The following is a 25,582-nucleotide window of genomic DNA, read 5'->3' on the forward strand; positions in this document are numbered from 1 at the left end:
CTCGTGCCTAATATTATGTTACAGAAAGACCAGTGATTCAGGAGATCATAGCACCCTTAAGGAAAGAGAAGGAAGAGGCCTGAATGTGAAAATGGACTTGAAATTTTTGGCCATCAGCTACAAAATGCTGGTGGAATGGGTATCATTCCTTTACTTCTGAGGGATAAATGCCAATCTACAGAAATGAAAATCTCATTTTCTAAGATTGATTTGTAAACCAGAACTAATTGCCGTGATTGGAGAGATAATGAGGAAAGGGAAGACATCATTTTCAGATTACCTTCTTGTGAACAGAAAAGGGATGCTGGATCTGCATGGAAACCACATGGGCTAACGTTCCTGGACCAGAGCATAAATGTGTTGTATATGTGGCATAACTGGCATGATATCCACTTGGAATAGTGATAATATCATCACCTGGCATTAGCAACATGAAATCGGCTGCTTCATGACTAAGATGACAGGAACAGGATTTCACATAGATGCTAATTGTGTGTAAAGGTCTTTTATAGAGTTTGGGTATAAAGAAATTCTTCATCTCAAAAAAATCATACAAATAATATAAATAATGCTAGGAGTTCTCATTCAGACAGGAGTTAGTTGGCTCAAGTCTATTAAATTAGCACTCTAATTAGTCTTCAAGGTAGCTGGTGTAAAGAATTTTAGTAAGTTTAGAACTTCAGTTGCCTTACTTTTAGGTTAACTAAACTGGTTGACATCCAATTTGAATGTCATTTGTCTTTTTGAGATACACCTTCAGAGCTTACTTAGTCATGTTTGCACAGAAAAGACACAGATAATGCAAAAAATACACTCGTTTTCTTCCTATCAACAGTATTGAGTCAAAGATCACAAGAGAGAAGACAGGCCTTTTAGAGTCTTCTTTCGAGACTTGCATTATCTATGTACATCAACACCAATAAATGATTACTATGTTTTTTTTTACATCCTCAAAAATATGCTTATCCAGTATTTAATGTTGAAGGTCTTTCATGTTAAGTAGTATATTCCTACTGGTATAAAGTTGGTAATCAATACATTGTTATGCCACTAAATAGTGGCACCTGTTAAGGACGCAAACCCACTGGATTAATAAAAAATACAGTAAATCCAGGCAGATATTTACCTTTATGGCCCATGCCAATGCTATCAACAACAAAACTATTAAATAACAAATTAGTTCAGAAAAAAAGAAAGCAAAAATAACAACTCTTAGGTAAAGAAAACGTCTTTAAGAGATGAAAGAAAGTTATCAGGTCCAGGTAAAGAAGTGTCTTGCATTACATTAATATAATCCTAGAATATGATTCCCATGTTTGCATAGCATAGAGGCACAAAACCTGCACAGAATGCGTGTGCAGATTTCACCAGCGAGCACCTAAAGTTATCTTAGGCACGAGTGCAGCCACATTCCTTAATCTGAAAGTATTGAAGTTAGTTAAACCTATAATTCAGTTTCTTTTCCGTGCTCAGAATTCTGCGTGGGAAGGCTGGCAGATAAACCTTGCTCTACATGCTTGTGATTTCTGGATTACAGTCCATGTTTAAAAACTCCCCCCACAGCTGCACACAGGCACATGCAGACTGTCCGGAGGGAGTGGGTGGAGGAAAGTGCGGGATGCCTAATTCCTGCCTTGGCTATGCAGCAGCTCAGGAATCAGCATGAGAGAAATGTACACCCAGGTGGCTGTGAGGTCACCTGCCTTGGCCTCAATGCTCAGCAGCAGCTCTGCCTCTCCTGGCAGCCTGGAGCGCCTCCAGAGCACCCTGAGACCGGGCTGCCCACTGCCTCTCGCCCAGGGTGTCCTGCACAGGGCAGGCTGTAAAAGCCTCCAAGCTACCTGGTAGGAGATATGCCAGAAGCTTGCTGAACCGTGGGAATACTGCAAGAAGATCAGAAACAATTTTGGCTTTATTTCTAGGATTGCACTGCCTGCGAGCCTGGTGGGAGGCAGCGCGGGAAGAGTAGAGCCAGCGTTCGGCTTCCCTGGCTGGATGGGCAGCTGGCATCCCTGAAGCCGGCACAAATAAATGCATCTCCTGTTAATGGTGATGTGAAGGGCTTTTCACAATGAAAGCAACCTAATGAAAAATAATCAACACCAAGTGTATGCAAAGAATACATGACATTTCAATCAGCATCTGTGTATGTGCAGTCAGTGCTAAACATTGCCAGCTGCAGGTAGATAAGCAAATTCACCTAAACAGGACTTTTACGCTGCATATTCATGATGATAGCTTTAGAGAAACCCAAACACAAGTGAGAAATTTTTTCTTAAGTAAAATCTGGCACCTTTTACATGGTGAACAAACGCACACACAGATCTGTGTGTGTATCTCATATAATTAGAGATCACACGTCTGCCTTTCTCAACCACTGCCAGAATGAGGAGTTAACATGCAACCAAAGGGTATTTTCCTTCCCAACCACACACTGCTTGGCTAAAAAACTGATAGGTAACACTGACCTTTAGCTTGTCATAGCGGTCACTTAGAGCTGCCACCTGATGGTCACGGTGTCGCCCGACCAGTTTACACAAGGCACAAATTAACTGGTCATCAGTCACACAGTACATGTTAACTTTCTCGTCCTCATGCTCCAAGCACATTAGTCCCCTGATGTGAGAGTCCGGGATAGGCTCGATGAGACGGTGGCCAGTGAATGGCTTCTTATTGGGGTGAGTGGCTTTCAGGCACTCCTCACAGTAGGACACCTCGCAGGTAACGCAGGTTTTCACCGCCTCCTGGGCAGGGTCCTGGTCGCAGAACTGGCAGAGCACCTTCTCGCAGGACGACATGCTGTTGTTATCGAACGCCCGCTCCCGGCGGGTCTCGCTGGGGGAGTTGGGCCCGCTGACAGAGGCTTTCTGGAACCTGTCGATGATGTTCTGCAGGGTGACGTTGCGCTTGAGCCCGTCTAGACCGCGCTGGCTGAGGGTGATGACATAGCGGCAGGTCGGGCACTGGAAGGCGGTGATAGACTCCACTGGCTCGTTGGTGGCGCAGTGGGAGACCAGGATGCGGTGCGCGCAGCTGAAGCAGAGGCTGTGAGCGCAAGGCAGCAGCAGCGGGTCTTCAAACAGCTCCAGACAGATAGGGCAGGTCAGTTCTGACTCCAGTGTTTCCATCTTCAGGCAAAGCTTTCCTGTGGCGTCAGCGAAATCCAGGGAAGCTGATCAGCTATCTGGAAACACATGTAAAATTCGATTAGGCAAGAGAAAACATGAGGGGTCAGTCATGGGGGGTTGTCAACTTTCGCCACTGCTCCCTGGGCTATCAACCCACCATGCCGGGCGGGAGAGCAATCAAAAGTTTTGAACCTGCACATACACATATCAAGGTATTTAAACTGTTTTTTTTCTCCCCTCTTTGTTCACTTAAGAATGAAAAAATCCAAACGCTCTTCATTTTTTTCCCTTTCTCTTTCATGTGATCAAGGAAAACAGCAGATGTTTCTGTGCATTATTAAAACCCAAAATGATGAACTTCAAACAGCCTATTACAGCAAAATTAGCTTTCTTTTGCAGATGCTGCTTTTGGCTTCACTCCTCTATCAGTAAAACTTTAAAAAAAAATCCTTCAACTTTGTATGGCATTGTGTAGGGATTAGTCCAGAGTATTATAACTGATAAATTTAAAATCTCTATTAGCATTAAAAGATTTATTTTATCAGACTGAAATTTTCACTTGCTACTATAGTAATAGCACAGCATTTAAGAATGCACGTCTGTGTTTTGTGCAAATATATATATATATGGATATAAACACAAGGAATAATGTTTCTAGCATGTGACATCCTACATTTATGTATTTTTATCATATACTGATATACTCTTATGTATTTCAAGAACACATGCAGCTATATTTATGTGCACCTATATTTTTGTGCATATATAGCTGTATACATATACCAAAAAGCGTATCACATACAGGTTTATAGTAAGATTATTATAGCCACGGGAGCGCACGGCGTTGTAACTGAAATGCCTAAAAAAAGATGAATTAGGTAGATGCCAAACAGTAGTTTAGCCCAAACTAGTCATGACCCCAACCTCTAATACAAGACAAGCCACTGGACAGTAAGATAGTGAAATCTGTGATTTTCCTAGAAGGGGTTTGTGTAAGTATCCACTTTCGTATGAGTACTCTCCACTGCTAAAACATATGAACTATGGCTTGCTTTAATGACCTTATTAAACCTCTGAAGTGGATTTGGACTAGAATCAACATTTTTTGAATGGAGGGCATGGGATTTTTTTGGAGAAGGCAGCAGTACACCCCCATCAGAGATGAACTGAAACTTCATTTTGCTTCTTTTCCTGCGCTCAGTGTTACAGAGAATGGTTTTGAAAGAGTCGCCCTACGCGACTCTCCCTGCCTAAGCTCCCATCAAGGGCCCGTCACTGCCGCAAGCAGACAGGTCAGTGAAGCAGAAGCAAAAGCTATGCTTCACACTCACAGAGCTGTACCTCTTCACAGTACCATCTATTTAAGCTTTGTTGTTCATAACTGAGGATGGCTTCAGATGGCACAGCTGCATCGTCTTTACACTGTAAAGTCATTGTTCAGTTGTGTGAACTCTTGACTCCTCCCCTGGCCAGGGAAAAAGACAGAAGGACAAGAATCCCCCACAAACAAACCTTGATTCATTAAGGGTGAGAAAAACTTGGGGCTCATTAGCAGCCTTGGGAACCGAGTATGCTTGAATCTTCTGTGCTTCATGACAATTAGTGTGGGGAGCGTCATGGCAGTGACAGGAATGCTACCTATAACCCCAACATGAACCAAAGCAGAAAGGAAAGTTCAGCCAACAGAGGCAAGGTTCAGACTTCACCATTAGTATTTAGTCCTCCTTGCTGTGTGGGAAGAGCAGCAAGGCATCTGTTCCAGATGTATGCCTAGAAATGAGGATCCTTTGCCTCTTTCCACTAATGTGTCCTTTTATTCTGCCAAGAAATCTGAGCATTTAAAAAATGCACTGACCCCATCACAAAATTTGCTTTCTTGTATCTTCCATGATGCTGATCTTTTTTGAAATAAAGTTCAGTTTGCCAGAGACTAATTCATTTATAGCTATCCATCAGCTGCCATAATTGCACAGTGCATCTGGTCAAAATTAAATGTCTGGAAATTTAATATAAGCAGGAAGACAACTCCCCTCTCAGCCATAGCCATACAGCACAGAAGAGATTAAAGCCTTTTCTGCAAATGAAGACCAGTTTGTCTTTCCTCCTCTTCACTCTCTGTCTCACAGAAGTCCCAAAAGATCAAAATCTCATTCACATTGTTTGAATCCCTTCCACACCACAACTGTCTAGCTCATCATCCCCCTATCCTGCAGGCTGAATGCTGTACTGGAAAAGGGAGAAGGGGATTTGGATTTGGCAGGAGACAATATTTGAAAAGACAAACTAATCATTGCTCATCTATTGGCAGCCCTGTGAAAACCTGCCAGCCTTGAAGGTTTGTTTCTTAGGACCATGTTTAGAATACAGGGCTTTCTTCTATGCTAGTCTTTCTGTACAAAATTCCTTCTGCTCCTCCATGTGCCAAACAGTTTTATTCATTCTGTTTCCCTCTTAAAGCACTTTTTTAAAGCAAAGGCTTTTTTATGGTACTCATATAAAAGAAGGGTATAGATAAACAGCTAGAAGTAGTAGAAAAAACATTTGCATCACTGCCTCATAGAAAGATGTTTGAATCACCATCGGGGCTCTATACAAATACCACCATCTCAAATGATGACTAACTCTAATCTATCTGACCTGAATGAGCAGCAGCTGAGCCTGAACTAATGCTATTCAGTATGAGCAAGGGTGCCAAAATCTGATCTCAGATTGTAAACGTCTTGGAATAAGAACCTATCTTCCAAGGTAAACAAAGCTGAGAACACTGATAGAAACCAAAAAAAAAAAAAAAAAAAAAAAAAAAAAAAAAAAAAAAAAAAAAAAAAATTACACTTCCCTGTTTTCTTTTGCATTGCAAATAAGTCAAAACACACCACATCTAGGACTGAATAATGAATCCTTTGAGAGCCCCTCACCAAAGATGGGCTGCATATTTTGGACAATAAGATGATTACTCTAATCCATTGCAGTTCTGCTTTCACATTTAAGTAGGTGCCTAAAATATAGATCAGCGTGCTGATGATCCAGCTACAAAATCTTTCAAACTCACTGGCCCTTGCCTTAAGGTTTCATGTTGGGTTTGGGTTTTTCTTTTTTCCTTGAGAATGGTAGATAACCCACAGCTACAGAAAACTGGAAGATTAGGCAGAAACATGATATGCATGGTTTATATATACACAGGGTCGTTGTATTCCATATTCAACCTAGCTCAAAAATTCAAAGGCACATAGTCTCCAGACACAGAAAGGAGGGAAGGAATATCAAGTACACAATTTCCTATTTGCAAAAATATGGAATTACTGGCAGAAAATTATATTATTACCAAAATGTCTTTGAAATGACAAGTATTATTTTTCTAGCCACAGGAGGTACTTTTAAGGGGAGATATTGAAATACAAGTGATTGTCAAAACAAATGTTATTTAAACAACAAAAATACACTTAAGTAACTTTGATTTTGTGACATCTCCCCAGGCACATAATGATTACTTATGCAGTATGTTGTAAACATGCACTAAATTAAATCCCAACATCAATCTAGTTCATTCCAAGACTTCTATTAACATTAGAGGAATTAGCATCTCTGTATCTCTCTTGAAAACATGACATTTTTTGTAGGTGGCATTAACACCTTCATTTGCCAAGACATAGCCCAGCAGCAACAGTGAGATCACTTCTGAGGTAAAAGATTTAGGAAAGAAAAAAAAATTACTGCAGAGAAGCAATTGCATCCAGAAAAGAAGGGAGTGAGAATATGTGAGTAAAACAGCTCTTCAGACAACAAGGACAGTGAATAAGGAGAGCGAGGAGGTGCTCCAGGTGCAGATTTCCCTGTAACCTGAAAGGAATAAGACAAATGTGTTTTTACGAACAGATGGTGTGAATCTACTTGCAGATAGGGCCCAGGGACTTGTAGGTATGCTGGGAACAGGAGAAACCATGAGTTTCAGAAAATGTTACTAATTGACACGGACTGCTGCTCAGCCAAGGTCGTGCTAAATTTATGGACTTTGAGAAGAAGAACAAAGACTTAAGAGAGCTATGTTATTCAAAGACTGTTTGTGCGTGCGTGTTAAAGGGGACACGTAATGAGTGGATTGTGAAGTCTGTACCTTCCAAGTGCCTTAGCCAGTGGGGAAAGGGGGAGGGTGGTGTGGCCAGGAAATTGGGACAAAAAGGAGACTGTGTCCTCCACAATCTGAGACACCCCATAGAGAGAAACTCCCTATGGCCTCTCCCTTTGTTCATAAATAAAGTTACAGGACTCCTCTGCCTCCTTTCTGGATATAAAACTCTGGCGACGTGAATTTTTCCACACAAACCCCTGGTGAAGACCACAGTGAGGCAGACTGGCCCCCTGCAGCCTGCAGAGGTTCATGGTGGAGCAGAGATCCACCTGCAGCCCTTGTAAGACGGCACACCACAGCAGGTGAATGCCAAAAGCAATCTGTGACCCTGTGGGAAGCCCATGCTGGAACAGATTCTTGGCAGGACTTGTGACCTGTGAGGGACCCGTGTTGGAACAACCTGTTCCTGAAGGACTGCACTGTGTGGAAGGTACCCACACTGCAGAGTTTGTGAAGAACTGCACTCTGTGGGAAGGACTCATGCAAAAGTTCTTGTAGGAATTACTGTCTGCTATGGGATGGATCCCACACCAGAGCAGGGGAAGAGTGTGAGGAGTCCTCCATCTGAGGAGGAAGGAGAAGCAGAAACAATGTGTGATGTATTGACTGCAACCCCCACTCCCCATCTCCCACCACTGCTAGGGAGAATAAGGCAGAAATATCAGAAGTGAAATTAAGCCTGGGAAGAAGGGGTGGAGGAGAAGATATTTTATTTCTCATTACCTGATTCTGAATTGATTGGTAAAAGTTAAATTAATTTTCCCAAGTCAAGTCAGTTTTGCCTATGACAGTAACTGGTGAGTGATCTCTTCATGCCCTTACCTTGACTCATCAGCCTTTCATTATACCTATTCTCCCTTGCTCAGCTGAGCAGGGGAATAACAGAGCAGCTTTGGTCGGCACTTGGCACCCAGCCATGGTCAACTCACCACGAGTATAAAACTACATTTATAAATGAATATGTCAAAAATTCTAGTGTACTGAGATCACTTTTGGTCAGTAAAACACTACAGAATTCTCCTCACACTGAATAAATCCCTAGCGATTACAATAAAGTTAGCAGGCAATGTTTTAGCATGCCACACAGTGTCTTCTGCTCTTCTTATATTCCAGCTGGCCCTACAACCTTCAGGACAAGTGAGAACAGAATCTACCAGGAGTGGAAAAGCAGTGAAAAACAATGTCCTAGAAAACTTAACTTTCCACTCTTGTAAAGGTGGAGCTCATGGCATGAACTAAAGGTATTTAATTTCAATTGTGGTGAACTCAGATCCATGGCAGGAGGAAGCAGCTGTAGGCCATTCTAGAAATTTTAAGTGTCTTACTAACAAATAGCACTTGGCAAAAGAATTGGGCTTGTGACATGTTTCAAAATTCCTTGAAAATCCTCTCTGGCGAAATCAGTTTGTAGTGGTTTGGTGAATTGTAGCCAAAATATGCCTAAGCAGGCTTGAATAGCATTTTTCCTAGTTATGTTTTCTAACAATTTACTGTGTTAAGACTACTATGGAAAGGCTGCTACAGTAAGGCCATTTCAATCCTGGTCCTTCAAACTCATATACAGAATGGACACAAGATCACTGGCTAATTTAAAGACTGAGAACCTGAAGATAAGGGTTTTTTTGTTGAAAACACTGGGCAACCTTTTCAGGTAGAAAATGAAATGTATTAAACTGCCGTTATACGAATATGAAAAGAAATGGAATACAAAATATAAGTATGTAAGTATGAAATGCAATAAAATGAGTTGTGCATGCATAGGTGTGTCCATGCACGTATGTATCCTAGGTTTATAGTACAAGGGGAATTGCAGTCAGCATCCACACTATTCTTGAGTAATCTATGGAATACTTAAGCAGGTTACTACCGTAATACAGAGCTGTAGTTCTCTAAGTCACAACGCTTTTCTGTTAAGTGCACAGCAAAAGTCATTCTTTTAATTTTTTGTTCTTGTGATAAACCTGCTACAGGCTATGAAAAACCCCTCAGCTTTCAATTTCTTCAGTTAACAGAGAAGAAAAAAAAAAAGAAGGAAATACTATTCCTTTTGCCATTTTATATAATTTTCTAGGATATACAAAAAAGTTGTCTGGGGAACAACTTTTCTTTCCAACAAATGAATATGATTGTTCCACAGCCCATTCAATCAGCATTTCAAATGTGATCAACCCAATGAACTCCTGCACAGCTCAGGTGATCCCTAGTCCATTACAGATTTTACCTTCTGCAGCACAGATATTGAAGCTTGTGAGTACTCATGGTGTTAGCAATTGCCAACAGCACAGCTAGTGAGATATTAATGTAAATGATGTAGTTTGTGTGAGTAGTGCAAAAAGAACTAATAATCCAACATCAAATATTTTTTTAGAAACGTTTAATGGAAACTTCTATGGCAGTAAAGAAAGCAAGCTGCACGCACCCTGAAGCAAGCAAATACTTGTTTTCCCACTGGCTTTTATCAAAGCAGCGAGACTTAATAAATATTCAAAAGATAGTGTCTGTTCAACAGCTCCTGATACACAAAAACAAATGATCAGCATGAAAGAAAATTAGTAGTTCATTCTATTCATACATTTTCATTGACAGAAGAATGATCATCTGCCTTGTCTAGAAGTTACATGCAGTCTTTCCATAATGTTGAGATAGTTGTTTGCAACATTTAAGTGATACCAATACAGCAAAAGCATGCCTGCTATGCTGTTTGCAGCGTTATAAAGCCTTGACAACATCCCTTTCTGGCTGGAACATATGCCAGTAGGAGAATGTATTTTCAAAAAGATGAATCCTGTTATGTTATTCAGTGAGACAAGAGCATCTCACAGAATTAAAGTTTTTGGCACAACACCACATTTTCCTTCTCAAAACTAACAGACTAGAAAAAAAAATCTTGTCCTATAAATCCCAAAGAAATCAATAAATCACTGATTTAGAATTATATATAGTAATATATTAGGTAAAATATTACACATGCATACAAACCTATACTACTATATACTTGGAATGCTTTTTGGTCTTTATTCTTTATATTTCTGCAACTCCTGTAGCTTTACATTCTTTAGATACAAGATTTAATATATCCTCAAAATTCTTCAGGGGAAGGAAAGCAATGAATTGTTTAATCTTTAGCACATGTGACTTCCAATTAAAATTTATGGTTGAAGGTCTGTTCCAAAAACCTCCTCAACTAAATTCGCACTCTTCATTTGAGAAAGTGGTATTTATTCTGGGGTATATCATAACTATATAGGAACAAACATCAGTTTCACATCTTGGTCTGATACTGGCAGCATGGAAAACAGCAGCTGGAGCAATGTCAAAAACTTACCAAAGGGGTCAAATTGCTATGTACCACACCATTCTTTCTTCCTCACTCATTTCAGGCTAAGACTTACCTCGATATAGATGCCACTCCACAACAAAAGAAAGGTAAAATAATTTTACCCAGCCAGACTCACCAGTTTTCATAAGGCTTTGGTTGCAGGACAGAGCTGGAAATCTCCCACATTTCTCCAGCTTGTATAAAGCCTTAGGTGACACAGTACAGCCTGATTTTTAACACAGACAATACAGCAACAGAAATACTCAGAAATTATGTGTTCCAACACATTTCTTCTAGTCACAAGGGGCCACATACAGATACTTTAGTGCAGCTTAGACACTCTGGGGCTGTTAAGCTACTGTGAGTTTTCAGAGGAGATCTGAGGGTGGCAGAAAGAAATTATTGTATTCTCTTCCCACCAAGTTGTTCTATGAGGTCTCTCCCCACAGCTAAGTAAACGGAATCATGGGTATTGAAGTTCACAAACATTGTCTTCACCTAGATAATGACATTTTAGTTTCTCACAGAAGAATAGCAGGGTCTGCTTTCTTATCAGAGAGAACATTTAAAATAACAGCAATAAATGTTCCAGGAACTGGTACAGCTATGAAGGTGTGACCCCAACCCACCACACAGAACTCTGAACTTAAACTACCTGCAAGACATATTTCTGATGAACTAAAGCTCCTTATATTTATAATCACATTACAAAATACACAGTGTTAACCTCTCACTGTCCTGTTCCCTGGTCCTCATATGTGATCCATAAAAAAGCCTATAAAAGATTTTTTTTAAAGGAATGAACATGTTTTCTCAGAGTTCTACTCTGCAGGTTTACAAAGAATATAGAGATTCTGGCTATTGCAAAAAAAAACCCCCAAAAACCTACTGTCTAATATTGAAGAGCTCCTTCTAATTTATGCCTGCTGTACTCTCAGCATACTGAATTTCCTAAGACCAATGGTGTATTTAAAAATCAAGATTTAATCAGGTCCTTAGAAGAGGAAATTAGCTGTGAACCATGGGAAGGTTCAAGGAACAAATAGTATCTGTGCTCTAAAGGTTATCTGGTTTAGACCCCTGACAGAAACCTGTCACTGGTGGAGGAAACACCCAGCTCAGGCTTCCTGGGCCTGAGAATAATAAAATGGGAATCAGCAGGAGGACTACTGCATTAGGAAAGAGAATCTTCACACAGGCCTTTGCCAGACCCTGAGTCCTGCTCTGAGAGGAGTGGGGACAATTTCTGTCTTACTGGTGTCACTGGAGCCACCACGGACATGTTTCTGTCACCACATCTTGGGGTACCAGGCTCCTGTTCAGCATTAGCAGAACAATTTTTAGGAGCATTTTTCAGCTCTGTAGACCAGAACAGAAATCTGCAAGTACCTGGTAGCAAACCACAAAGTGAAAAAAATATGAGAATGCAGTCCTTCTGTCTTGCAGCATAGTGGCTCCTGAATTCAAGTGGTGGCTTTCATCTGAACAGGTCTCTATACGGTCCCTTGGAAATCAATGGGAAGAAATGGCCATCTCTAAAGCCATCTGATTTAAACTATTTGAGATTATCTTTAGTATTAAGCGGTCTGTGTTTACTAGATATGTTTGTTTTATTCCAGGTATGAAAGAAACTTAAGAATCTAAAAAATTAAGACTACGTCAACTAAGAAGTAACTCTTTCCCATGTTCTTGAGCTGTAAAAAGAGAAAGTAGAGAATCTAACATCTATTCCTTTTATGCTTATGCTCTAACATCACTTGTTTAGCCAAATTCGCTTCCAATGAATATTTTTGAATAAGCTTAATTTCTATTGTTCTCTAGTTAAAAATCCAAGAAGAGACACAGAAAATTGAGTTGAGTTGCAGGAGAAAAATCCCAGAGCAACCTCCTTCCAGCTGACACCACTGAGGAGGGGTTTTTCTGGTTTTAGATAGTTCTGCTTCTGAATTACTGTATCAACACCACCAACAGACCTCTCAAATAAAAGGTTATCAATATCACTCAAAAAATAGCTTAGTAGCTTTTAAGAGAGAATGGAAAGAGAAAATAATAGCTTAATTATATCCTGTTAGATATTCTTCATTAATTACATTTAAAAGTCTCACAGTTTATCTCAAAAAAAGAGAACAAAATTGTACATTTCCTGTCAGCTGGGAAGCAGGTCAGTGTTACTGTAATAAGTAGAGTAGCACTTGAGAAAGAGTTACTGGTAAGCATCTGCACAGCTTCCAGCTTTTTTTTTTTCCAGCAGCTTCATAAATACCTACTTTCAAACATCACTGAGTGTCACTTTATCCTCAGTCAACTGTTTGTCTTGAAATATTCTACTGGGAAAATCACACGATGATCCTGTACCTATGAGCTATACATGCTGCTGATTCTTCTAAATGTATGCTGCATTTTGTGGGCTTCTGTGGATATAGAATTTGCATATAAAATAACAGTAGTGACCAGACCATCAGTCTAAGCACACTGGTGCCAAACACACATCCTTCGAAAAAACATCACCTTTCAGCCATCATACTTGAAGCATGTCACTGCTTTAGGTTATGTAACTTCATAATTTACAAATAAATAAATGGAATTTGAAAGACTTTACACAAGGACTGAAGCAGGCTTCAGGGAATTACATTTTTAAATTTTTTTCTGATGTAAACGTGTATATCTTAGCTTTCATCTGTTATTTTAAAAACGCAATTATAATGTTCCAGATGTTGTTAACACTATGCAGATGCTAATGCTCCTTTATCTCTCTAACTGGTTTTATGACAACTAACAAGACAATAAGTTCTTGTTTGAAAACACAAGATGAAAAATGTTCCCTTTTCCCCCCAGACTTTCTAGTACCAAAAAGATAATTCATCACAGCAACAGAGCAAACCTCAACTCCTCCCTACGGCTGCTAAACACATTATAAAATACTTCCTAAATTACTTGCAATGGCAAGCATACACATACGCATCTGCTCTACTCCCACCGAGCCACCCAGCCGCATACCCACCGCTGGATCCCGCCCTACGTCTTCTGCGGGGAGCATCGCGGCGGAGACAGGGGCCGCGCTGACCCTCAGAAACCACCGGCAGCCCGGCGGGGACAGGCAGGAGCCCCCACCACCCTCCCAGCAATCCTGTGGCGGCACCGACTGCGTCTGCTACTGCAAGACACTCGTGGCTGAAACACAACAGGAAAATCTCCCCTACAATTGCAGGAAAACCCGCTCCACCTAACCGCCTCCGCCAGGATCCGTGCTCCCAAAGCCGGCCCTTCGTGCTGCACCCACAGCAAAACACCTCCTCTCCCTCGCCAGGGCCAGCCCTGGCGGGGTGAGGGCAGAGATGGATCTTCTCGCAGAGCATCCCAGCACGCCAAGGGCTGAGGTGGGACAGTGCTGACTGTCCCGGGTGAGGCTGAGCCCAGCCCTGGGGACAGTTAGCCCAGAGTGGGGGCTGGCAGCGCCCAGCCCATAACCGGAGGCTGGCTTGGACTGGCCAAACCTGCCACCCTCAAAAGGAACATTTCCACCTTTGCTGCTCTCCAGAATGGCAGAACTCTGCACGACAGACTTGTGGCAAATAATCACCTCCTTTTTTACTGTTTTCTCCAAATATATTATTCAAAACTATAACAGTGCAAAGTTTAGCAGGAGTTTGCCAAAAGCGGGGACAATTTGAGAGAGTACAGTACCTGTGTGAAAGACTTCCCTTCCTACAAACACCATAGAGACCCTACCGTCTGAGATTCACCAGGTGAAACACAAGATGATACCAGTTGCTTAATTTTTTTTTTTTTCTTTATCTTGGAAGTAAGCAGCAAACTGCAACAGGAAACTGCAAATGCTTTACCGAAGTGCCCGGGAGGAATCCTGACTGAGTCACACCAGACATTTGGTCTCCAACAAAGGTGTTAAAAAATCACACAAAGTGGAAACAGCAGGAAAGAATTGCTTCCTTGTGTTCTCCGTTTTCATGTTGCAATGCCCTCTTTCATACAATGGTAACACAACAAAGTGAAACAAAACATACCTCAGACATCTGAGCATAAGATTGCAAACACACACTTGTCTTAGGTTTTTCTTCCACAGAAGAACCTGTACTTTGTTCTTTTGAAGCAATAAACAACTGTTTAGATGATTTAATTTCCTATTCATTTCATTTCCTTGAAACAATAGACCAGAGACCTCATACAAATGCATGCTCTTCATAAGGTTTTTAAAGCTTTTTGCTGGCAATGTCTGTTAACTTGTGTGTGGAATTGCAGCCTCTAACAGGCGAACTGGGCATGCAGAAGGCAAGACAGATGTGCAGAGAGATTATGATTATTAGAACGTAATACAATATTCCACGATTTTTTCCATGATATTAAATGTCTGTGGATAACCTACAGTCAAGTCTAGTTATAAGCAGCCCAGTAGGAGCCACAGCACAAGTCCTAGACAGAAGAATTTTAGATTCCTCAACACACATTCTGTCCTTGATCTTTCATTAAACAGCATCATGTAGTTTCTTTGGACTGTTGGTCCAGCTATGCTGGCTTATACTCATCCAGATGCATTTATGATCAAACAGCCCAAATGATTCCTCATTCTGTGATCAGGTGCTGTCCTGCTACTCTCTTTGTCCACATTGCAGTTAATCAGCCTTTTCATGCCCTTTGCTTGCAGACAACAGCCACAGTCTGAAGCAGTTTCAATGAACAAACTTTTTTTTTCTATTTAAATCTTCTTCTTAACCAATCATAAAAGTGATACAAATTCCAATAATCTTAATTTTGCTGGTACATACGTCTTAATTCCTGCATGAATTTTACTTCAGTTTGAGGGTAACACACTGCACGTGTCACAGTAGACAACACTGAGGGAGGTTTCATAATTAGAGCTGAGTATCTCTATGTGATGGTTTGTCAGCAAAGGCTCCAGAATACTTTTCACTGCTTATGGACATGTATGCACAAATACGTGTATGGAAGTGAATAATTATGAGTTCAAACCCATGGCATCATAAAGTTTTTGTTGTGTCACTCATGATGCCAGCTTGTTTATCATTCAAGAACCTTACCTTAAGATAATGAAGTCATCTAACAAATATCCTCTAACTAATCTCCCTTCTTCCACTTTTGAACTCAAGTGTGAACTATAAAATAGATGTCTTCTAGCCTTCCTCCTCTTCAATGCCTACTGAAATTCAAAAACCTCAATAGAAGTGTCTTTAGACAAGAAGTTGGATTTAGACATGAAGAAGGACTGAGATACGTGACTGAATATAATCAAATCACCACAGTTTAATGAGATATCATCTCTAGTGCTCAGAGCTAACACAACTGCACATTTGCTTTCTTATAATACCCACCAAAAGCTTTGGTGAATTTTACAAAGGAAACAAAAGATATTTCAGCCACCAATAGCTCCTTTCTGCTGAAACTTACTACCTGCAGTAGATTAAGTGCTGAACCACAGCTCGTGTGTTTCTTTGCATGGTTTAAACTACAAAAAATGATTGCTTAAGGTGTGTATACTTGCAATAAGTTACAGCAGAGAAAAGAAGCGGTTAGTTTGTGACAGTAATTTCTTAAACTATGTCAAAAGATTCCCTAGATATCAACTGGCAATGTCCCTAGCTCAAACAGGATGTCAAGAAATTCAATCTAAGACTCTGAGCTAATATATTACTAGAGAGGTAAGTTACTGTATATAAATTTAATATAGCTTAAGGCTATAATGAAAATCCATCTATTGACCCTCTGTAAAATTATTCTTTCATCCTGTGTGGATTCTAAAATTATGTATTTCTGATGCCAGAGTCTCCAAACTGTGTCTGGTTGCTGTGCAGCCACTGTTTCTGCCAAATTCAGTCAGCTCTTCATGGTAAAAGTTAAATCAGGGCAATCCTGTTGTTTTGGGGAGCATGGAGTATCATACTCCACCTTCTGCATGCCTCACAGCTGTGCTTTACAGTTACAGTGTTATTCTGGTTACAATGCTCCTGGCAATCAAGAAACAAAGCATCTTAGGAGCTGAAGCAGATCAACAATAGAAGAGAAACAAGCAAGTGCCCAGTTAGATTACAAGAAATCCTGTTTCCAGAAAATATTCAAAGTGCTAGAAAAAGACAATACCAGGATTGACTGGAAGAAGCAACGTAGATGTGGCACAAAATCATAATCCAATGTTAATCCTGAAATTCACCGACCCACAAGCATCCAGCAAAGCTTTTTGCTGGGTTCCATTGTGTTGCTTGTGAGTCAGACATAAATATCTTCATAGCAGCAGTTGGACTTGAAAATTGGTCCATGGGGTTTTTAAGAAAGCTAGAAAGTAAGATTTTTCTCTTGCTAATTTGAAAATACTAATATGCAGTTTCTAAATCTCTTTTTTACTGCCTTGCCTTCTGCCCTCAAAAGGGCACTATTCTCTATGCCACTCCTTCAGTGTGCAGAAGGGAAATAACGATCTTTCTTTTATAGTTCATTATCTGTGCGATTTTATCTTATCTTGATGGACATTTTTAGACTGATAGGTGCTGCTGCCGGGCACTTATTCCAAACAATCAGTCCACTGTCTTCAGAAGGCAGATGCCACAGCATGGTGTAATGGATTATACTGAAACTGTAATATTAACAAATAGAACAAATATGCTAATATCTGCAGTTTGTAACTTTTCCACAGGCAAGCACAATCACATAAATTACTTGTTCTATACAGCTAATCATAGAATTCTATGATGAAGAAATGCAACAACAGTGGCTTGGTTAAAAATAGTATCTCTGCAGTCTTTCTTCTCTTGCCATATGGTCAGTCAGCACAGAGGGGCTGATCCAAATGACATGAGCAACTCACATTTTTCTGAACAGGGCCAGAGTAAGAGCAGCTTCATTGCTGTTCTTAACAGCATGTCTGAGACATAGGGTTTTCCTGCTCCAGGCATATATCTTCAGTATATTTCTGACTAGCCACAGCCTCTGCTCACCCCAGGTGAAGGAAGTGGAGAAAATACATATATTCCTCCCTTCAAGTCAGCATCTGCACCCTGCATTTCTATTTGAAAATTAAGGACATAAAAGGAAAAAAAGGCAGTCTGGCTTTTTGGAAAAATTAAGAAATATCATGTCACCAAGAGTGATTCATGTGATATAATTTAAGCAGTTTCTTAGTATGAAAGTTTCGTATGAATGCTAAGTGATAATTCTTCCTCAAATAGCTGTATCATATTAATTGCTCTTTGAAGACCACTTCTGGCTTCATTGATGGAACTCTTAAGACATTGAAGGGTCACTGTATGTCAGTATGCCATTTCCCCCCTAGTGTTTCATTTATATTTAAATATAATTTGAATTTGACCCAATAAGCCATACTATAAATTACCCACCATTAAGGGTAATGCATTTCTCCTTGCAGAAAGGCAAAACTATAATTTCAAGAGCAGCATGTGATTCTAAAATACTTTATGCCTTGCTGAAGGAGAAATGTGTAGTACTTGATTCATATTTGAATACATTATAAATTGCTCTACCAAATATCATATTTCCCCAATTTAAACAAAAGGCTGTCTTTATAAACTTCAAAGTAAGCCACAAACAAAAATTCCCCTAGCTTTGAATATATAGCAGCTGCTTGTAAATTTGGGGGTAGGTGAGGCAGAGAAAGGAAAAAAAAAAAAGCTATTCCCACTGCTACACATAACTTGCTTTTAACAATTCCTTGTGATCAATGAAGCCTTTTGCCCAGTGCTGCATTTTGGGTTTTGGACAGAGAAAGAAGATTAATTGCTCTGTTCTAAATTGTCAGATTAACAACCTAGTGCTGAATTCTAATCTGACCCCCTGAAGGATGTTGAGGGAATGATCAGAGCAGGAGTATGAAAACATCAGTTGAACCTGACTATCAAAATAAGGTTTGAAGAATTTAAGTGTGCAAGGACACATTTAAAAATGAGGGAGGGAAAATAAAACTAACCCAGTCAAAAGCACAGGAACTTGATCCTTTTTATGTTTTCTTCTGCAGCATATCCAGAAAGATTGTTTACCCTTTCAATCTCATCACATGGAAAAGGTTTTGTATTGAAAAGATAAGAAAATTGTTTTCTTTTACTTTGTTGTTAACTGCTTTTTAGCAGTATGATGCCAAAACAAACTTGAGCCGACATTTACTAAATGTGAAGCCTAAAGTTTTTAAACACATCTTCTGAAGTCTAAGTCTCTTCTACAGTATTTGAAAAGGCAATCAATCCTAAATTGTGGAAAGGATATTGGGACGTAAAACCTAGTCTCAAAACTTTGGAAGGTTTAGAGATCAGTCTTAATTTTGAGGCTCTTGGCTACATCTAAATCCTCCACTGTTTTATATTAAAAAAATTATGGGTTTTTTAGCATAACAGGTAGATTGGTGCCTTTGGTGGAGATGCTGTACAAAGAGAATGTCTGGTTATGATTTACCTATGTGATCCAATTCTGAAAACTGGGATAAAGATTTCACTTTAACGAACTTGACAAACACTGCCTGAATCTGTTCATGTTTTTACACCATGGCCACAAAGACTCCTATTAGAGAAGAAATTTAAATTTATTTTCTTAAGCATTGAAATATAGCCCTTAGTATTATGGGAAGATTATGTGGTATTCATGAGTAGTAGTATGAATCTACAGTTTCAGTATTTACAAGGGTATTTTAGCCTCATACTCAGCTCCCAGTTTTGCTGAAACTTCAGTTCTGTTTCCAGCTAAAACCATGGTTCAATAGCTTTCTTTGAAGGGAGCATCTTCTTACTGAAAATATTAGTGGCAGTTGCTCTACAGACACAGAGATAGCATAAGATAAAAGAATTTCTTGGGAATGCTAAATAAAGTTAAGTACATAGACAAATACTTAGAGGATTAGAACCAAACAAGTTTATGCTAATGAAATAATATTTGGTCCTGAGGATATTGTCTGTTGTCTTCCAGCAATATTCATATTTTAACTGTACCAGTATATTTTAAAAGAAATTAGGATCATTAGCAAATTAAACAGAATAGCCTTGAAAAGTATTAGTAAAAGAAAGCTGTGCCTTTTAATAAAGAACAATAACTTTTAAAAAACAAAGCATTAGAGAGCTCAAATCCTTACTTACCAGCACAGGGTCTGTTAAGTGAATTCATTGCCTTTTAGGTTTCCAAAACTTCAGGACAGAGACTCTTGATGTGCAGAGAAACATATACACCCTTTTGTTATTTTTCTAATAGTTTGTCAAGTGAAGAGATATAACTATTTACAAATGCAAATGTGTAAAAGAGAAAGATTCTGGATATTCAATGTTCTCAATGTTCTCAACAAACTACTTAAAACAGCAATTATATGCTTAGTCTACAGTTAGTTCAAAGACTAATTCTTGTAACGTCACATAAGATGAATTTAAACACAGACCTCCAGAGACTGCTAAAGAAAACATCTCCACAAAGGCAGGCCTTGACAATTATGCTTGATTTATGGCTTGATTCAGGTTTTTTGATTCTCCAATGAAATATAGATCACTGTAACCCATTACGTATTACTTGTGTTGCATTACTTGTTCTTTTGATTTCTACTCCATTCAAAACCAAAATGGTTTGAATTTGTAAACCAATATGGATTGCAAAGGGCATTCTTACAAAGTTCAAGTTTTAATTAATGAGCCACAAGAGCCAGGAACACTTGTTAAACGCATATCTCTAATTAATCCCATCAATCACTCTCCCTCTAAGTATTCATGATCTGCAAGAAATTAAATAAGCACCAAGTCCTGGACAACACAGCAATCATTTTTTTCCTATTTATTATTAAATCTCTAATTATCTGGCAACTTTCCTCTTGTGTCATACTCTACTCCTTATTTTTGTGTTCGTGTCTTCTTCAGGGTGGTGCACTTGCATCTACACAAAAATAAACACAACTCTACGTCAAATTTTTAAGGACTTGTGCAAGTGTTCTTTCCCATCACCCTGAAAGAAGAGTCTGTCACTCAAGTTGTAGGCTCTCCAGAGCTCCTGCAGTTCTCAGTACCACTATCACTATAGCCCATGTCATGGAGTTTTCCCCAAAAGTAATGCTGACAAATAGACGAAGAAAGGAAACTCCATTATATTTCTTTCTGATCTTCAAAAGAATCTCCTGCTACTCTAACCTATCATAAAATACAATGCAAATTACAACTAAAAGCATGATAAGAAACAGTGCTTTTGTACTCAAGCAAGAGGAAACAAAAAAGCTTAAATAAAAACAAAGACTAGCAGGTAAGCCAAAGAACAAAGGCCCCCATAGTGACACAAGAAATAAACCCAAACCAGATGGCTATTAAGCAGTAGCAATATCTTTAGGGAGGAATTTTTTATGAAATTTCCAGGTCTTGAGCATGAAATTTTTAAGCCTAAAAGAAATGACAAAGTCCTCTAATTGGTAGGGGTGTTATACTTCAAGTTTCTGTTAATAAACAAGTCATCACACAGTCAATGTGTTTCAAAAGCTAAAGTTCATACAGGATGAGTATTAACATATCACAGAATACCAGTTGAGAATAATCCATATTGCAGCCATTAACTTTAATCTCCTTGAACCTGAGATTTTTAATACAGATCTATCATTTCATAGGGAGCAGTCACACTAGATTAACAAAGTGTTCTCTTCACAGTTGCCACGGAAAGGCTATGTCCCATAGAAGATGGGGAGGCAAAAGAAACTGAGGAACAAACCTATTACTGACTGATCCTCTCTCAGGAATGTGCAGAGTCCTCTCCCACTCTGATGCAGTGGAACAGCTATCCATGTGCCCGTCTTCCATTAGTTACTCCTTTGAAAGCCTTTTCATACTTTAGCCCTTTGTAACATGCCATTGCAGTGAGATCCACTGTCCATTTTAAGTTTTGGACTTGTTGAGCAATAAATTTCACAAGCCCCCAAACAAAAACCACCAAAAAACCTTCCCCCACAAAAAAATCCCCCATGCTATTGTGAAGATTCAAAGAGCTGGGATCTTGATTTTATGCTTTTAATATTCAATGCAAATTCAGTTTTCCATTCCAGGTAACCTTTATTTGCTACAGCTATCATCAATTTATCCTACCTAGCTTTCTTTAGAACAAATAGACAAAGCACAAGTCCCTTGAAAACAAAGTTACTGGGCTGTTTTCAGTTGCCAGTAGAGACAGCTGCTATGCTCTGCAATTTTCCTCTCCACTTGTCAGTCCTGTATACATTGCCAGCTCAGGAATGCAATAACTTCTTTTCTTCTCTTTTCCTTTCCTACCTTCTTCATCTAATTAATGCCAACCAGAATAAATGTGTCTTTGTGAACTAGTCAGACGTAGCAGTGGCTGCTCTGGGTAGCAGCTCCAGGTGGCAGGTTGTGCCCCTCCAGATTTCACAAAGCTACCGAACAGGTTCAGCAACACCTGACATCTGAGCTTGATTTGGGGGGAAAAGAGACAGACAAGACAGGCAAGACAACCCACCTTTGGATAACTTTGCACTAATGTCTATGGATTTGTTATAAATTCAAGAACATGATCATTTTTGTTTAACAAAGAGAATAATCCAGTTTTTTTCTAAAAGCAAAAGGAATCCACTCAAAAGCTTGAATAATGGACACAATGCACTTATTAAACAGCAGCTAGCCTACAGAGACTTCTTTTCTGGGAAACCAATCTGGCTGGCAGCTAACTCTCCCTGACAGGAGACTTACTGTATTAGTCTTAAAACCACATACTCTTATAGGTGGGCGTATAGGACATGATTGTCACATTTTCTAACTACCTTTGTTTCCTGCTCAATCAACCTAATAGTATCTTCTGCCTACATTTGTCCTAGATGAAAAAATTACCCTAGCAGAACATGAACACTCATCACCTTCCTTCCAGCAACAAGAAATGATGAAAAGGTATTGTATTATTTCAGATGCTGGAGAAAAGAAGTAGCTACAATGTGCCAGAGAGAACAGTTTGCTGCCACTGGAAGTTGGAGCAGATCAATTACATCCCATGAGACTGATGTATTAAGGGTTCTTCTCCTGCACTGAGTCTTGCAGTTGTTTTCTACTTCTTCCAAGTTCTTCATCAGCACAGAGATCCACACCCAAACTGGTGTCAGAATCACCACCTGCCATGGAGTCACACCTGGAATAGAAATCCATTATTTGATCCATTCAGTCCATGACTTGATTTCTTGCAGCTTCTTTTTCCACTTTCAGTTAGGGAAAGACAACTTCAGCCAGTTCTAATGCCACAGACAGGAAGAGCCAGATGAGGGTGGGATGACTATATTGTTGAGAAACCAGTCAGAGAAAGGGAAAATGGGACAAATGTCTGGCCAAATGGGGCAGGCAGGTGGCCTGTGCCAAAGAACAGATAGCTAAGTTCCTCTAGATATCACAGAGCAAAACCTTATTTTTTGCCATTAAAAAGCTAGACAAAGTTTTAGGCACCTGTTCAAGTTTCTGTCTAAAAAATTGAGTGAAACAGGTACAACAGACTGGGATGGGACAAATTTTCCTCAGGGGATAGGTCTCCAAAACAGGTAGCATGAATGTCTCTTTGTTGGCAACCATCTCTTCCACTAATAACTCAAAGAAAAACTATCCAGCCAGCATGTTCTGGGTTCCTGACCATCAGACAGCTAAACTAGACCCCTCTGAAAGAGATGGGAGTGTGTAATGCTAGTGAACATATAGTTTATATATAGTTTATACCACTTCCTTCAAACTCTGCTCAGGGTTCCTGGATTACCATCAGGAAAGGATGATCAAGCATTTCTTCAAGACTTTCACAAAGGCCAGACCTACTGAAGCCAAGCAGAAATGGACAAACTTGTTTCAACATCCATTTTCGCTTTCTGTTAATCTTGCAAAATACACTTGGAAGACTTCCAGTTCTGTAGTGATGGGAAATTCCATCTTAATGACATAAAAATACCCCCACAAGCCAGGGCAAGAAATTAACTCTGTTTCACTATCTTTCTTTACCCAATTTTACACAGCACATAAAACACCAGTTAAAGATGGTCTCATTTCTAGCTTGTAAGAACCAAGCCTTAAAAAACCCTCATAGAAACCACTATTATTTTTTTTTTGCTTGTCTTTCAACTCAAATCCGCAACATTGCATATTTGAAAGGGTAATATATATACACCTTATTTATAGTATTTTCTGGAGTGCTTTCCTTTCCTAAACTATGTACACCTCTAGAAAATAAAGATGAGTATAAATCTCTGACAAGTAGCTCCTGTACAAAACACATAAGATATGGAAAATGAGGTGGTAGCAATAGAGCTTGTCAAGCTTCCAACTCATACTGAGGTGTCTGTAATTCAATGAAACATTATTCCTAAAGCAGGGGGAAGGCCAGATTCAGAAGTATTATTCTGAGGAAGACTCTGGGTAAAAAGTAACTTTTGCAGTCCTAGATACATAGCAAACAGATCAATTACCTTGGAAAAGACCTCCGAGATCATTGAGTCCAACCTATGACCCAACACCACCTTGTCCACTAGACCCGGGCACTGAGTCTTTCCTTAAACACCTCCAGGGACAGTGACTCCACCCCTCTCTGGGCAGCCTGTTCCAATGCCCAATTACCCTTTCTGTGAAAACTATTTTCCTAATGTCCAACCTAAACCTCCCCTAGCATGGCTAAAGACTGTTGTGGCTGAAGTGCAGGACCCAGCACTTCATCTTGTTGACCCTCATACCCCTGGCTTCAGCCTACCAATCTAGCCTGTCCAGATCTCTCTGTAGAGCTTTCCCATTCTCCAGCAGATCAACACCCTTGCCCAACTAGGTGTCATCTGCAAACTGACCAAGGGTGGCCTCGATCCCCTCATCCAGGTCATTGATACATACATCAGAACTGTCCCCAGTACTGAGCCCTAGGAAATGTCACTGCTAGATTGTCCCCCAGCTAGATGAACTCCATTCACCACCACTCTCTGAGATGGGCATCCAGACATTTCTTTCACCCAGAGGAGAGTGCACCTGTCTGTGCCATGGGCATGGGTTCTCCAGGAAGATACTGTGGGAAACAGTGTCAAAGCTTTACTGAAGGCCAGGTAAACAATATCCACAGCTTTTCCCTCATCCTCAAGGCAGTCACCTTGTCATAGAAGGAGATTAGGTTGGTGAAGCAGGACCTTTCCTAAACCCACCCTGGCTGGGCCAGATCCCCCAGCTGTCCTGTACATGCCACATGATGGCACTCAAGATGATCTGCTCCACTTGGTGCTTCACTGGCACCAAGGTCTCACTGGCATTACCCTCTTTGCTCAGGGAGCTGAGGGTACTAGGCATTCAACAAGATACTCCCTGTAAAAGATGAGAAACCAAAACATTTTCCTTACATTAGCATGGATGAGATATGTAAGAAACCCTGAGAGATGAAATATTTTAGCAGCCATGCATGGATTCAAAAGGCAGCAGCACAGCGATCAGTTACTTAAATGTTTAATGTTGAAAGAAGATTTAATGCTATCCTCAGTGACTCTTTTTTCAGGTAACAAGAGAACAAGTGTTTTTTTTCTCCACACTGATTTTTAAAAGTAATTTAGGAGTAATTGTGTACAAACAAATCTACACAATAAACAAGGAAATATTATAGCAATATATGTCAGAGTTACAAAAATATAGCAATATATATCAGAATTACCAGCAGGGTAGATGGGGAAAAGTACTTTTTTCTTCATAGTCACATTCACGAATATGTTATTCTGTCACCAGTGCTAATCTCCTTTGACATAAAGAACCTGCTTTAAACACAACACTTGGCATCTAAGGAGACAGATTAAAAAGTCCACCAAGTGGTTCACCAGGAGCCCTGCTATCACTGCTAAGGTTATTATTTCAGGATAAATCCTGTCTCATTTAACAGCTTCCTTCCCCTTCTCCTCCCCCACGGCTGACTTTTGATTTCACAATCTTGTTTTCCCTTTAGAGTAGTTATAGGGGGGAGCTCTCTTGTGAGGAACTCAGAAATTAAGATTGTAAGACTGGCTGAGTTTACTGAAGGAAGCTTTGTTCTTGC

The 25,582-nt window shown here is 39.8% G+C and overlaps 1 protein-coding gene across 4 annotated transcripts in view; it reads right to left on the minus strand.

The window, feature by feature from the left end:
• Positions 1-25,582, minus strand: part of MID1 (midline 1) — a 140,746-nt gene that overhangs the window by 93,322 nt on the left and 21,842 nt on the right. For 3 of the 4 annotated variants that reach the window (XM_066176813.1, XM_066176812.1, XM_066176810.1), the window contains one exon: positions 2,469-3,184. In XM_066176813.1, coding sequence (XP_066032910.1) covers positions 2,469-3,128 — 660 coding nt within the window. In that variant the 5' untranslated portion in view covers positions 3,129-3,184. Of the gene's footprint in view, positions 1-2,468; positions 3,185-13,574; positions 13,691-25,582 lie in introns of those variants that run through there. The other variant, XM_066176814.1, reaches the window with a different exon arrangement.

Source organism: Chamaea fasciata, unplaced genomic scaffold (genome assembly GCF_029207755.1).
Source record: "Chamaea fasciata isolate MVZ Bird 193981 ecotype frontalis unplaced genomic scaffold, bChaFas1.0.hap1 SCAF_2, whole genome shotgun sequence".
Lineage (NCBI taxonomy): Eukaryota > Metazoa > Chordata > Aves > Passeriformes > Sylviidae > Chamaea > Chamaea fasciata.